The sequence below is a fragment of the Cervus elaphus genome, chromosome 30 (genome assembly GCF_910594005.1).
Source record: "Cervus elaphus chromosome 30, mCerEla1.1, whole genome shotgun sequence".
NCBI classification, from domain to species: Eukaryota; Metazoa; Chordata; class Mammalia; order Artiodactyla; family Cervidae; genus Cervus; species Cervus elaphus.
In genome coordinates, this window is record NC_057844.1 from 29,212,002 (window position 1) to 29,228,578 (window position 16,577).

At 39.1% G+C, this 16,577-nt stretch overlaps 1 protein-coding gene and 1 non-coding gene across 7 annotated transcripts in view; both read right to left on the reverse strand.

The window, feature by feature from the left end:
- The window catches only part of FRY (FRY microtubule binding protein), a 423,715-nt gene that overhangs the window by 153,747 nt on the left and 253,391 nt on the right, over window positions 1-16,577 (reverse strand). For all 6 annotated transcript variants that reach the window (XM_043892044.1, XM_043892040.1, XM_043892039.1 and 3 more), the window contains 4 exons: window positions 5,533-5,672; window positions 1,804-1,894; window positions 1,497-1,576; window positions 1,298-1,378 (listed from right to left, as the gene is read on the reverse strand). In XM_043892044.1, the coding sequence (XP_043747979.1) occupies window positions 1,298-1,378; window positions 1,497-1,576; window positions 1,804-1,894; window positions 5,533-5,672 (392 nt within the window). The remainder of the gene's footprint in view (window positions 1-1,297; window positions 1,379-1,496; window positions 1,577-1,803; window positions 1,895-5,532; window positions 5,673-16,577) is intronic.
- On the reverse strand, window positions 14,613-14,719 carry LOC122687116. Its single transcript, XR_006339019.1, has one exon. It is a non-coding gene; the product is annotated as a U6 spliceosomal RNA (small nuclear RNA).

The window sequence follows — 16,577 nt, forward strand, 5'->3', positions numbered from 1 at the left end:
TTTTCTAGGTATGAGGTAGAGACATATGAGTTAATTTGCCAGATAATTGTAACTTATCCCTTCAAAAAGCCAGTACTTTCATTATTTAATTGTAATAGAAATCTCTCCAAAATGCATTATACATTTTTTAACGACTCATGAGCTAGAATTAGTACAATGGGCTATATAATAAAAGTACAATATATATTCTCATGCAAAAAGCTCCAGGTAACTCTATTGTTTAGTTCTTAGGTAGTCTTGGGTCAGTTTCTTTCCTCTCTATTGCTGTCAGATTTTGAGACTGAAATTTCTCATTGCATCAGTGTACCCACCTCTCTCATCTAATGCTGATATTTTGTGTGTTAGAAAAGAATAGGTAGTCAAGATGAACAGACAAACAGGGTTAGATTAAATAAGTCATGTCAAGGAGTTTTTGGGGTCTGTTTCCTGAGTTATTTCTACCGTTTAGCTAGCTAAAGCTGCTGAGTAAGTGCTTTTAAAAAACTTTTGTTTTTTGATAAATTGAGTGTTTCCATGCTGCTAAGTTAGGAAATTCCATCTCTTGAAGATAAAAATCTTTCTGAGGATTGCATTTCACAAAGATCAGGGCATCACTGTTGTTCCAAGCTGGTCTCTTGGCTTGGATTCACATTAAGTTTCTGGCTCACTTGGCCTAACCTAGGCATTCAGATCTTGCCCGATTTGCCTCCGGGTTGAATAAGATGAAGATGGGTGAACAGGGTGTGACATCACTTTTGGAAGAAGTATTTTATTGCTAATAGTCTAATACCATTTTGTTCTAGCCTGCTAAATAGTGTTATGGGGCCAGATAAATTTAGCAATGAGAATTTTCCAACTTGTTTCCATGACACAGTCTGGGACATTTTTAGCTCAGCTGAATTAAGTAAGGTCTATAGTAAAGGGACATTGTTGAATGGAATTTTCCCATTCACGGATGCTATACCATAACCACCCACTCATGGAATATAGAAAACAAGACTTTTAAAACTGATAAACTTCTTTGAAACATTGAGCAGGAAGAAAAGTACTTTGGTCAGGCCATTTCCTTCTTGGATGCAGTAGTCTGAAACTCATGGCCTCTTGGTAGTATCAGGCCCAATTGCCAAGTGAAAAAGGTAACAGAGAAAGCAAATTGGAAGAAGACGTGGTACTTGCCTCTAGTGAGGTTCAGCGACAGGACACACACAGCAAAAGTAAACCCTAAGTTTCTTGTAAGTTCACACCCTCCCCCTTTCTGGGAGTAGGAATGGATGGCATACTCATGTTCTTATGGTGAAGGATTCTGAGGTTCACTTACTTAGCTTGTGCCAATACACCAATGACTTCTGCATACAGGTCTGCCACAATGTGCATATTGCCAGTGTTAGGACCAAGGTACCTAGACAAGATACAATTAGACAAGTGAGGAATCCCTCTGGTCATCTAAAAAGAGCAAACTCGATTTCGTTTTAAGCACCCGACTTCTTCAAAATTTGAAGGAAAGAAAATTACTTTACCCTTCTTTGTATTTAAAGTGCTTGAAAGCCAAGTTAATAACATCATGTATTAAACTGTCTATTACTGGATGAAGTGGAATCTGGAAAAGAGAAAAGATGGTTCTTAGCTTGGAAGGGAATATTAAAGATCAAATCAATAAGAGTACTTCCAATGGACTATACACAGTCTTTAGCCATCAAGCAATATAGTTCATATGACATGGTATTTGAAATTCATGAACAATTTAATAAACTTAGACCTTAAAAATATAAGTTGCTATTAGATAAATAAATCTTATCTAAAGGTAACATTAAATTGATGACCTACCTGTTTCAAAACTTCTATTAATACTAAAGAAAAAATAAAATCAATGGCAAGGTCCCGTCTTTCCATTAAGTAATCTCGCTGCTGTTCATCACTGTAAAAATTTAAAATATTCACATTAAATAGGCACTAAAAACATTCTCCAAGTGATATAATTAATCAAAAATCTAGGATTCATTCCCAGTGGGCTGCAAACCAATTTTGTTATGACAAGACTGCAGTGATAAATACACACTGAAGTTATTCCTACAATAGGTGTGGTGCGGTAGACACACTGTGGATCAGAGTAACTGACATCATATGTTAAATGTTCATCCAAGTCAACTTGAGTCACCATTTGGGAACCTACAATTTCATCTTGTGGACTTTCCTAAGGTACCTTTCAATCTGAATCCTATCATCTTGAAGATAGAAACAAACATGACCCAGGGCTCCCATGCTAGAGGTAGACACTTAGAGGATCTTGTGAAAAGATCAAAACAATGGAAAGAAATAGTATGATTACCAATGGGAGTAGGACTGTAGTGGGTAGAGAAGGATCACTATTAAATTTTGTTCCCCCCGCCTTCCCGGTCCTTTCTCTTGACCTTTTGCCACTTGAGATTAATGAGAGAAAGAAAAAAGATGTCAAGGGGTGGTGGAAGAGAGAAAGATCAAAGAGCAGATGGAAGAAAAGGTAGAAGGGGCAAAGGAGAGTCATCTGAACTCATCAAAAATTAGGGAGCAGAATAAGCACCGTCAGGAGGACAGAAGTGTGAGTTTTTACCTCCCTCCCTTCATTTCCTGCTTCTCTAATGAACTGACTGAGCGCTAATTTGGAACTGAACAAATGAAGTGACTGCCAAGCTCCTTAGCAAAGAACAGTGGCTAAGAAGCATTGGTTTTGGTGTGGAACAGTCCTGGGTGAAAATTACGGCTCTTCCACTTACCAGTAATTTTTCCATTTACAAAATGGAAATAATAACAGTCATTATAGTAAGGTTTGCTTGAGTATTAAAATGTGTAAGTATTTAGTAGAGTCTCCCAAACACACAACTGCTCAGTGCTGTATATTAAATAAAACTCATGAGAAAGGATGGTGGAATTTGGATTTGTCAGGCAGATATTTTCAAAATAAAGACTTTTAAATATGGAACATTTTTATCTTCAGTCCAGAAAGAATGAGAAGAAAGCATATAAAAGATAAAAAAAAAAAAAGAACTTTGGAGGAGTTCGGCAGCCTTGAGAGCATCCAGTTAAGCCTGGTAGGTGACAAAGCAGGTCAACAAAGGAGGCTGCAATTTTAACTTACAAGGGGAAATGTATGAACCAGGTAGCAGCTCATTCTTCAGGATCATTAACAAACAGTCCTGCCAGGAGGGAGAGCGATGGACCAAATCATCTACCTGGAGCCCTTCAAGACCCACCAGGATTAGAAAGTGCTGCTGCCAGATGAAGGAAGGAGAGGAAAACATATGGAGCTGCGCTAAACAGAGGGCGTCTGCAAGTCTAACCTAGAGATTACATCATGGAGAAGAGAAACAAGAAGTCTGTAGACCAAAGGGAAGGCAAACTCTCAGAGACGGCCAGCAGACGTGGAGAGGGGAGGGCTACTGGGGTCTTCAAAAGGGGCCGGAGGACCTTGAGAAAGTAGCAAAAAGAAAAAAAAAAAATTGGGGGTAGAAAAAAAAATTAAACTCCTGCTTCAATTTTATTTGATCAGTCAATTTATGCTTTCAAATAAAAGGAAGACATATACGTTTCCAATAATGAATTCACGTTGTTGCTGGCTTGAGGTCTCTCTGCCAGGAGCCAGAGGCATCTGACAAATTTATTTGGCAGTCAAAATGTTGATATTATACTAATCTTAGAAATCATACACAGTCTTAGAGATCATAACCCAAATACACCTCCATCACATTTGACTGTTTTCAGTTGCTTATGCTTCTTCCTAAAGTTGTTCTTTTCTTGTTTCTAGTGAGAAAAACCCCATTGTTAGCTACCTCATGTTCTAGAGACCCTCATTCTTTTGGTTTTCTCCAAAATACGTATTCTCTCTCTTATTTTAAGCTTCCAAATGCTAACTAAAATGCAACTGAATTGAATTTCACTGTATCAATTCTGTATTTGATTTTGGCAATTACTCTGATCTCCTGGAAATAATCAGTAACACAATCTAAAAACCAATTATTTTTAATCCATACAGAAATCAGTTTATGAAAAATCTAGTTTTAGTAACTCAATTCTGAAAAAAACTAAAACTAACTGAATTAAGCTCATTCAAATTGCCCCACTTTCCACCCCCAGAAAGTTTTAGTATCTATTAACAAGCTGCCGTGTTATACGGGGAAAATACTAAATTAATAAGTGGATGAACTTATTAATCATACAGACTGAATCATTTTCAGACACAGAATTGAAATTCTACCTTTAAATTTGATACATTAAAAAGTATTTATGAGAACCTGTTAATTGGTATGGGTTTCTTTTTAGGGTAATAGAAATATTCTTGAATGAGACAGTGGTGATGGCTATCCAACCCTGTGAATGAACTAGACGCACTGAATCACACACTTTAAAAGGATTTATAGTTTTATAGCATCTGAATTATCTCCATTTAAAAAAAATCCTTCTTCAGCTAGAATAATTATTCAATATACAAAAGTTATTCATCTCTCCTCCAAACAAAGTAAGTAAATAAATCTTGCATAAAACTCAAGCATATCGCAAAATGAAATTACAAGTTCAGATGACACGTAATTTGGTAAAATAACAGGTCTTCAATGTCAAGGGTTTACATATTTTTAAGTACCTGGAGTATCAAGAAACATGAGAAGGATAAATCACTCACAAGTAGTAGTTAATATCTGATTTTCTGAATGATTAGTTTCCATTATATTGTCTTTAAAAGCATTAAAAAATGTATAAACCACGTGGAAAAATCTGTGCTTTTAAAATAATCTCCCATTTTTTAAAGAAAGGTAAATGTATTAAACTTTCTTATTTGCTACCTTGCTTTACTAGGTTGGTTTCAAACACACAAAATTACACATATTTACCTAGAACTCCGGGGAACATACATTAATTGGGCAGATCAACCAAGCGTCTTAAGTTTTATGGCTGAACAGCACAAGTAGCAGCAAGTTCTACTTCTCGAATCCACAAGAGAAGGAAACCACAGAACAAATGGGCAAATCTCAGCTGGAAGGGAAGCTAGAGATGGGGTGGTCTGACTTCCCACTTTTGCCCATGAAGAGGCTGAGGTTCAGACAAGTGGGGAGTTGCCCAGAGTCTCATGGCTAATTGGTGGCAGTTCTGGGACTATCCCTACTGTCCAATCCACTGACCTTCCCACTGCAGTACCCTGGGCATCCAAGGTTACGAAGTGAATCCGAATATCTAGGCAACGTCCTGCAGGGCCTGCTGCAGGCTTTCTGCCTTTAACTGTACACCAGGGGAGACAGAGCCCAGGAGAGAAGCAGGCAAGAGGGTTACCAGGGGTCCTTGACACCTTGCCCCCACCACTGGCAAAATAAAGTCATGGAACCATTTCAGCCTGTGGCGGCTCGCAGCAACTAACATTCCAAAGGTGCCACCTGCTAGAAAAGGGGCCCCTGAAGCCCAGGCTCAAGTGTAAAGAGGTCAGAAGGTCTAGTGGCCTTCCCAACTCCCACTCAGATTTGTTTCTTAGGAAAAAAGAGAGAGATAGAGAGAAAGAATAATCCTCATAATCCTTGTATAAAACAAATGTACCTTTTGGATTTATTGCTGGTTCTTGGTCTGTACTCATGTGATTCATCCTCAATGCCATTTTGCCTTTTATACCAGTCAAATAATGTACGTAGAATGGAAGGCAGGCAATATTCAGAAAGGGAGCTCATTGAACTGATGACCTGCAGAGAAAAGCAGGTTATTAAAAAGCTTGGGTGGCACTGCCAATTACTAGGAAACTTTTTATTTCACAAATAACTCCAAACCATAGGCACTGCAAAATATTCTTATTCATCACACTCCTCTCCTTAATAGTCTTTTTAGCACATGCATAACCAAGAACCCAAGTTTCTTACTATTGACAGATGCTCTTCATACAATAATAACTTTGTGGCTTAAGAAAGTTAATTACTTTGACTCCCTTTCATTCTAGAAATCAGATGTTAATTGCATGGACCGCAAAGAAATTATTTTCCCATACTATCTAAGAAGTACAGTGCCTTGTACTTCTTAGATCCTCAAAAATGCTTGTTATACAAATAAATACATTAATATAATTATACTAATGGTTTAGGTGAAATAAACAAGTCTACTCCCCAAATAACCTAAGTAACAATACAATACATGGTTTTCTGCCAATAAACAATCATATACAATATGAAGTATCCCTCAAATTAGACTCAATAAGTGAGCAGCAATAATATACCCTGTATTAAAGGCAAACATCTCCCCTCTTCTTCAAAAAACAAACATGCTTTTGATAGATGAGTTATTCTACTTTTCTTATTTTGGAAAGATTCCTCATCTTTTACTAAATATCATCCCCAAAATGAGACTCAATCCATATTTCATATGCAAAAATGATCTCAAAATGGATCATAGACCTGAGTGTAACATCTAAAACTATAAAACTCCTGAAGAAAGTATAGGAGAAAATCCTTGCCACTTTAGGGTAGGCAAGGATTTCTTAGAGACCAAACCAAAAGCAGAGTTCATGAGAATTCAACCTACTGAAAATCACCAAAATCAAAAGTTTATGCTTTTAGATGGATATTGTTAAGTGATGAAAGGACTGGCCATAGACTGGGAGAAAATATTTGCAAATCATCTCTCTGATGAAGGCCTTATAACTGGAACATGTCAAACTACAATGAATTAGGTCTTAATTACTTAATTAACAAACAGTACAGGCAAATCATAAAACCTAGAGCTGATGAGACAGTGATAAGACGAACATGTTCATACACTACAGATAGAAGAAAAAAACTGGCATAACATCTGGAAGGTAATTTAGAAATACTTATCAAGAACCTAATAAAATCATCCTTAATAAGTCTACTCCTAGGCATTTCTCTGAAGAACATAATTAGAGATGAGTAAAAATTTTTATGACAGCCTTACTTAAAACAAAAAAAAGGAAACAAATGTCCAACTATATGTAAATACCTTAATCCAAAGTAGAATTTGATGTAGACCCTCTATGAAACCATTAACAATCTTGCTTCAAAAATACTTGATGTTGTGAAATGTTCAGGACAGGTTAAGTGAAAAAAGAGTGAAAGAACCTATATAAGTATAGGGCTTCTATGGTGGCTCAAACAGTAAAGAGTCTACCTGCCAATGCAGGAGACCTGGGCTTGATCCCTCGGTGGGAAGGTCCCCTGGAAAAGCGAGTGGTGACCCACTTCAGTATTCTTGCTGGGAAATTCAATCGACAGAGGAGCCTGGTGGGCTACAGTATATGGGGTCACAGAGTCAGATATGACTGAGCGACTAACACTTTCACTTTTCTTTCACTGTATAAGTATGCAGGCATAGAACATAAGACCAGGAGGAAATATACTAACATATTAAGAGTGCATATTAAAATCAGGAGTTCTCAGGAGAGAGATCACCGGAGGAAGAGGATGGATGGGAGAGAAATGAAGGTAGGATTTTACCTGGACCTTTAAAAAAAAAGGGTAGAAATTTAAAATGATAGTCAAAAAAGAAACTAAGCAAGGAGCCTAAGCAGGAAATCCTATGGTTGTGAAGGTACAAAATAGTTGATTGTTGGTAACGATTATACAATTAATGAAGGTTTTGAAGGAACTGAAAGAAGAAACATCTGACTGGTGTAGGGATTCTGGCACACCAGAGTGGAGGGAAACAAAGTTGACGATTTTAAGTTGGAACTAAATCAAAAAAGGTACTTGAAAGTGAAAGTGAAGTTGCTCAGTTGTGTCCGACTCTTTGCAACCTCATGGACTGTAGCCTAACAGGCTTCTCTGTCCACGTGATTTTCCAGGCAAGAACACTGGAGTGGGTTGCCATTTCCTTCTCCAGGAGACATTCCCGACCCAGGGATTGAACCCAGGTCTCCTGCATTGTAGGCAGACACTTCCATTTTCTTCTCTAGAAATTGAAAAGCTCTGAAAAGTTGCTGAGTAGAATACCTAGCTCATAAAAACGGTGTTTGGGGAGGTTTAATCTAGCAGTGGCGTGCAGGCTGGACCAAAGGCAGTCAAGAGAATACACACACATACACACATGCTTGAATAGAATAAGGCTAATCCTGCAATAGCCCCAGGCACACAGTACTCAAGGCCTGAGCTGGGGAGGTGGCAGCAGAAATGGAAAACCTTAGTTAACCTAAAATACTTCTGTAGTTAAGCAGGCGAGACTTAACTTCTTTTATAAAGCAGGCAACTGGAGCAACGAAAGCTCGATGCTTCGCGTCACCAAGACTTTCCACTGTCACCTTTAAAGCAAGCCCTAAGGTGGGAGGGGAGATCGGGATGGGGAATACATGTAAATCCATGGCTGATTCATGTCAATGTATGACAAAAACCACTACAATATTGTAAAGTAATTAGCCTCCAACCAATAAAAATAAATGAAAAAAAAATTAATAAAGCAAGCCCTAAGACTGAACAAGGCAATGATGCTATATTCCTCAGACCCTATTTCTTGACAGCTTATTTCATGCTCTCTCTCTTATAATTATGGTTATATGTATATAATTCAACATTGTACATTATCTTTAGTTATGGGTTAATATAATAACATAAAAAAAAATAAACAGGCTATTGCTTTCAGCCTGCCCGGTGAACCTAGTCACCCTTATAGGTTTTTGTAATTTTAAAATATCTAGTTTTTTTTTGTTTTTTTTTTAAAGAGCTACCCGCTATCCCCACCCTCCAATACTGTAACATCCACAGTCATAACAAATTTTCCTGCTCTTCCTGTGGATAAAACGGCAGAAAATTTTTGGAGGAAAGCCAACTACACTGTGTCAAGGGGGTTTTCTCTAAAGTTACCCGAGCATCAGAAGGATATTTTCTTCAAGTTACCATCATCTAAAATATTTTGAATTGGTAAATGAATTGGCTTCCCTTGTGGCTCAGTAGTAAAGAATAAGAATCTGCCCATAATGCAGGAGACCAGGGTTTGATCTCTGGGTCGGGAAGATACCCTGGAGAAGGAAATGACAACCCATTCCAGTATTCTTGCCTGGAAAATCCCATGGACACAGGAGCCTGGTGGGCTACAGTCCACGGGGTCGCAAAAGAGTTGGACACGACTTAGCGACTCAACAATAACAAAACAGAGGGGGTTCCTCCCACAGGGGTAAAGGGTTCAGAATTCAGAGTCCCTGACCATGGGTTAATTCCATCTTAATTACTGAATCTGTAATAAAATCTTAAAGTAGCTACCATTATATTTCAATAATTTAAGAATACTTTTGCAAATCTGGATGAAATGCTAAGGAGACACGATAACTAAATGGAATGTGGCATCCTCAATGGTAACCTGGAACAGAAGACACACATTAGGGAAAAACAGATGAAACACAAATGCAGAGTTTAGTCCATAATATTGTACTGATGTTGGGTTTCTTAGTTATGACAAATATACCTTGATAACGTAAGAGGTTAATAGCAAAAACTGGGTGTGGGGTATAGGACAACTGTCTGTGCTACCTTTGCAACTTTTCTGTAAACCCAAAACTACTCTAAAATTAAACACTGACTTAAAAAAACATGGGGTGGGATGTATACAAGCTCCTTTACTTACTTCAGACCCATCAAGGTGATATAAACCTGTGTCTGACTCTTAAATCTCTCCAGGTAGAACATTCAGCTACTTCACTTAGGTGTAACCCACAATCCTCTGGAGAAGGGAATGGCTAACCACTCCAGTATTCTTGCCTGGAGAATCCCATGAATAGAGGAGCCTGGCGGGCTACAGTCCATGGGGTCACAGAATCAGACACAACTGAGCGACTAATACTTTCACATTCACATTCCCCTTAGAGAATGTCAATAATGTTCTTCAAACCTCAGCTGTAATAATTTTTTCTATGCCTTAAAAAGCCTTCCTAAAGCCATTCTTGGTATTATATCTGTTGAGCATACTTTCCATGGCAAGTACACTGAGACTGTCTTAGAAGAGATGAAAGGTCAGCATGGGGTGGCTGTGTGTGTTTTTTCCATCTCTCTGTTACTGCCCTTTTGAGTTCAGGCTGTCAGGAAGGAAGGGTGGAATTCGCAAAGACCTGGCCCTCAAAGCTCAGGAAGGGAGTAAGGTCTAGCTGGCTTCTTGGTTACTTAGCTCCTTCATTTACAGGAAGCTGAGCCAATGGTGAGATGAATTCTAGCTCTGTGTCGCTGTGAAAGGGAAGGAACATTTACAAAGATGTTCTTGTTGCGTTTAAATGATCATGTTCTTCCATCACAGATGAGCTAGGTACTGGGCAGCCTGAGGACCTGAAGTGCACGGAATCACAGAACTATTTCATACTGGTGTTTTCTTTTGGGGGTGGGGGGATACAGGGGAATACTAAATGTACTTTGCAAATGTTTTCTTAATGTTTACTTTGGCATTTTATATATAAATAGGCTAAAAGAGACTGTCCATTATGCTGTAGCTATGACATTAATTTTTCATAAGCATTTTATTATACTCACTGAATGCAAAGAGGGAAACTTCACACATAAATGTATGAATAATTACTCAATGGAGTCATTCTGTATTTTACAGTTATAAGGCTGACTACTCATGAGTGGTGCATTTAATAAATAATTTTAAAGTAACTTCATTTATGGTTTAATTTCTCAAACTAGTTGAGGTGGCCAAGAGCCTGGGGGGTAGGGTTCTCTCTATGTGATATCACAACATATTGATCTATGAAAGCAATTCAGATGCAATTTCTTTTTTTACTCTATCACATTTCATACTGTTGCTAGATTACAGTATTTCAGTGAGTGATGACAGACACCAAATGCTTAAGAATAATTTATTATAAAACTTAAAAGTGTAAAAATCTATTTGTTAAATATGTTTTCTTGCAAATTAGGAAAAGATCTCTATTATTTAATTTTAACACCTTTGTCCACTTTCTGGTCCACCTTCCACCGGAGAATAATTTAAGAAACACTGAATAACACTAATGTGAATCCAAGGCCAGCCAATTTGTTTTTACCCTCAATTGCTTATATATCTTACTTTTCACTTATACATTTAAAATAAGATTTTCACTGAACTGCAGCATGAGACTCAATGTTGAAGCACTAGAATTTCATTTGCCTTCTTCTGCAGAAAAATTATTGTTACCCAAGATGGTAAGACGTTATTTAGTTCTATTTTAGATTTGTAAGAGATTTATGTTACCATGTGTTTCCTGTTCATAGATGGCATTTTAAATGCCACAAAAGGACATAAACATATACCATCTAGCAGAAAATCCCAAGAGCAGTTAATAAGAATGTTTGAGCAACTTATCTGGAACTTATAGAGATGACACCAGTAGAGAACAGGTCACAATGAACTGTAAACAGCTGCAACTACTCAAAGCAGCCTATGTGAAGACTGAGCTTCATGAGCTGAATTTTCATAATTTCATTAGTGTACTGGAAGATCATACGGTTTTGGATTCAAGTTACAGCTCTGCCCTTTATAGGCTGTATGAGCTTGGCCATGTTGCCATTTCTTTGAAGCGCTAAATGGGACCTAATCCTTCTCTACTGGGCTTTTATGGAGACTAGAGGAGAAACTATAAAGTGCGGAGCTCACAACAGACCTTCAAACATGCCTATTTCGTTTTTCCCCTCTTCATTTCCAAATATTGAAATTGAAGCTCAGACATAAAATATTTTGATTTTGATAAGATCATAGGCTAAGTTAATGACTGAAGTTGATGACAGATTTAATCAGAGTGGATAAATGTTGCTTTTAGGTATAGACTCGGCCCTCTGGATCCACAGATTCCACCAACCACAGTTCAAAAATATTTGGAAAAAAATTCCAGAAGTTCCAAAAAGCAAAACATTAATTTGTCACTCTCTGGCAATGATACGAATCCTATTTATAACTATTTATGTATCATTTACATTGTATTACATATCATAAGTAATCTAGAGATGATTGAAAGTACATGGGAGGATGTGTGTAGGTTATATGCAAATACTATGCCACTTTACTTAAGAAACTTGAGTTTCTGCAGATTTCGGCATTCGGGTAGGCCGGAGGCCCTGGAATCAATGCCCCATGGGCACCCAGGACAACCACAGTGGGGAAAAACAAAGATCCACCTATCTCATACTCAAGCACAAACTATCAAGGTATCCATTGGAACCTTTTTGTTTAGCTTGCATTCCCGAACTAAGTCAACTTTTCTGGACCCCAGCAGACGTGAACACAGAGCCTCCCAGATGGTTACCGGAGATGCCTCTGAGCAACGTGTGTCCTACATCAGCTCCAAACAAGAAAAGTGGCAACTCCAGACTCCTTGAGTTCACTGCAGGCACAGCTCACTCTAAAGTGAATGGGAAAGGACCCTGAGATAGTAACTGTTCTGGAACCAGAAACAATTTGTTGAAAAAACCAATTATCAGAAGTCATGTCTGATTCTCAGAAACCTCAACCATCCTGAAAAAGGGTGTTGAGCCCAAATGTAAATGAAGAACGAACACACACACAAATCAATGAGCAAACCCAACAAAAATGAGCACCGAGGTACCGAGAGCAGAGAAGTGGTCACCACAGGGAAGGGGTGGTGGACAGGAGAAAGGGTACATGGGGTCACCTTTATGGTGACAGACGGAAGCTAAACTGAGTGCACTGCAGTGAATACTGAAATCAAATTATAATCCTGTATACAGGAAACAATTTGTTAAAAAAAAAAAAAAAAAAGGACATAGGCTTGGCAGAAAGGCATAGCCTTAAGCTCTTGTATTACATGTGGCAGAAGAGGTTCTGTAGACACACATAGCCCTCATTTGACTCCGCTCTCCCCTCTCTGACCCACACAAAGACTGGTCCCTCTTCTGGCTGACTGCTTCACTGGCCCACCAGGTACTGCTGCTGCTTACCCTTCCTGCCTCACTTTATTCCTGAAACCTGATTTCTGCTCTCGCCACAGTACTATAACACACCCGCCCTTCTTTCTAGCATCCTTTGCTGCTGTTCAGTCACTCAGTAGTGTCTGCTTCTTTGCAACCCCATGAACGGCAGCACACCTGACTTTCCTGTCCTTCACCATCTCCCTGAGTTTGCTCAAACTCATGTCCATTGATTCAGGGATGCCATCCAACCACCTCATCCTCTAAAATCCTTCAATCAATTCAGTTGCTTAGTCATGTCCGACTCTTTGCGACCCCATGGCCTGCAGCACACCAGGCTTCCCTGTCCCTCACCAACTCCCAGAGCCTGCTTAAACTCCTGTCCATCGAGTCAGTGATGCCATCCAACCATCTCATCCTCTGTCTCATCCTCTAGAATCCTTAGCTGCTCCCTTACCTGAGTTCCACTGCACTTGAACCATACCTTCTATTTACATTGTAGCGGTACTTGTTCAGGTGTCTGTCTTCCTCCTGGAACTGAGAATTCCTGGAGGGTAGAAACTCCCTTACTGCTTTGTAAACTCAGCACCTTGCACAGATGCTGGCATGCTTCAGGCACTCAAAGTTTGTTAACTAGAATGGAAGTGACTCCAAACCATCGTTGAAAACTACAGGAACTTTTTGTTTCTCCTTTTCTCAATCAATATTGATTCTTCTCATATAATGTTGCTTATAATCATCCTTTCTTTCTACTTCTCTGCCTCCCTTTTAGTTACGGCCCTTTTTGCCTCAAGTCATTATCAATGCCCCAACTCCCAAAATGCCTCCAAACTTGAAGGATCTCTCTAGTCATGGATACTGTTCCCACGGGCTTTAACATCAACTCTCTACTTTGATCTTTCAGCTACTGACATGTAGATGGTGAGGTCCTTCCAACTGGCATCAAGGTCTTCCCCAGTCAGATTCCTTCCTACCTTGAATGCAGGGACCACATCTTACATCTCTGTCTCACACAGGGTTTTATATGTATGTGTGTACATGTACACGTACACACACACACACACTCAATAAATGTTTGCTAAAATAAAGAACTTTATTACCAGGACAGTTTTTCAGTTATTTTCCTTTCAAGTGCTGAGTTAATTTACACATTTAAAATAAGTTAGTGGCAGTATATGTTTTCAGAATGCTGCTGGAAATCTTGTGTGTCTTTATTAATTCTCATTCACATAGGAGTTTTTCATCAGCAGGAACTGGGAACCCTCCAGTTCCTTCGATGGAAGGAAGGAACCCACCAGGCTCCTTCAGTGGAGTCTGTAGCACCAAGGAGGCGTCCCTAGCATGTTCTTCCATAGATGGACCTCTGTGTGAATTTAGGTTAACATCCTTCTGCTTGGAATTGGAGTAAGGGGAATTACAGAATTTGGACCTTTGATATCAAAATGCTAAGGGAGCTTGATACATTCATGGCCTTGCCATAGAACCACAATTCTTATCATTTGCTGGTAAAACAGTACACCAGCGCTTTCAAAGGTGATTTGGCTGACTTTTTTTTTTTTTCTCTTTTCCACTGAACCCACAGGGGAACCAACTTCAGTCAAGTTTCCTTCTGGCCTGGGAATCGTGCTATCTCTTTCAAATGAGACAGATTTTGTGGGTTGGTTCTCTACTGGTTCACACATAAACTGATGATTTTACAATCAGAGGATAATCTTATGTGCCTTATTTGAAAGTTCTCAGTGACTATCTCACTATAGGTTCACTCCAGAAGTGAGTCTTTATTTTTTTTTTTTTCTTTTTTAAAATATGGAACGCTTCACGAATTTGCGTGTCATCCTTGCGCAGGGGCCATGCTAATCTTCTCTGTATCATTCCAACTCCAGTACACGTGCTGCCGAAGCGAGCACAGAAGTGAGTCTTTAATACAGAGAGATGTGTTACAAGTTTCCTGGGTGGTGCTAGTGATAAAGAATCCTCCTAATAAGGCAAGAAACGCAGGAGATATGGGTTTGATCCCTGGAGAAGAAAATGGCAACCCACTCTAGTATTCTTGCCTGGAGAATCCCACAGACAGAGGATCCTGGTGGGCTGCATGCAGTCCATGGGGTCATGAAGAGTTGGACATGACTGAGCACACATTTTTATCTATTTATCTGTGTTATAAGCAGTGGTTCTTGAGTGTCAATGCGTGTGGCGGTCACCTGGGGGTCTCCTTAAGCTGTAGAGTCTGCCTCAGTGGATGGGGGCAGGGCAGAGAATCTGCATTGCAACATTTCGAGCAGCAGGGTTAAAAGTGTTATAGCTAATTAAGCAGCAAAGTTGGGATTTAAACCCAGGCGCATCTAATTCCAAAGTCTGTCTCTTCCCCACAATGCTGAAATGCAGAAATAGTGCTAAATAATAAATGAGAAATTGTGTTTAAGCCAAATTATTGGGGATAACTACTATATGAAATGTTAGAATGCAAAAGTACTCTTCTCCAGGAGGAAAAAAAGAAAGAAGTACATTAAGCTGGAGGGGGGAAGAAAGCACAATTTTTTTGAGGAACACAGAGTGATAATCTAAGAGGATAGGGACAAAGAAGATAAAATAGAGTGAAAAATTGTGGAAGACAGATAATATTCACATTCTTAAAGAGAACAGAAAGAGCCACACTTGCTATGACTATAATCCCCAAGTGATGACCCCAAACACTCACTCCAGGTCCCTGACCGCCCAAGGAGAAGCAGGTGACAGCAACTAAAGATAATGTGAGATGAGAGGACAGCTCCACGACCCAGAGAGAAGAAGCCCACACTCCACTCCACCAGCATTCCAGAAAACAGCCAGTTCTGCCAGCGTCAGAGTGCAAAGCCAGGGCCACCCCAGCCTTCAAAGACTGGCTATGAACGCAGACTTGTGAGATCTCACTCAAGGAACAGATTGTAAAACAGAAAATGGGGGATTCTGTCTCAATAGTCAGTCCTTACATTTTTGGGTTGAACACATCTGGACCTTAACAGCCAAAGAATTTTCCTCTAGATGCCACATTAAAGGCAGTGTCAAAGCCTACAGAAAGTGTACTCTGCGTTCTCCATATGACAATATAAAACCCCCACTGTATCAGACCAGCCCACTGAGTATCCAGCAGGACTTTGTCTCCTCCACTGGCACCAAGCGAGGTTTTTAAAGAACATGCTGTCCTCTTTGTCATTAACTACAGAGGTACAGGAAACACCACACACACATCTCCAGCCTCCTCTGATACCATTATTCACCATTTTAAACACACATCAAGCCCTCCTGAAGTGACCCAACCAGGATATGTAAGATCCTTGTTTCCTATGTTGATCATCTACTATTTAGAGCCAGAAGTCCTTTAACCAGTCCTGATCTATTTTTCAAAGGACCTTCTTTGTATTTATTGTTTTAAATTGTTTTACTCATTTATCACTTTCTCTAATGAGACTCTAAGTTACCACATTGGGTTTTTTTGTTTTTTTTTTTTTAATAATTACTGTTTAAGTGGTTTCTCTCTCACAGGACTGTGAATTTTTGAAAGGCTAAAACTTGTCCTAGACTTCATCTCACCAGAGCCTAGTGCCATGTCAAGCACATAGTTGGCATTCAACAGAATATTGGATGCAAACATAAGTAAGCTCTAGTGCTGAGATCTGGTCATCAGTGGTACCATTTATTCAGAAGAATCTCAAAAAGTTTTTGAATGGAAGTTGCTTCATCTTTTCTCAGTTCCTTTAATTCTTATACACAAAGATCCCACAAACA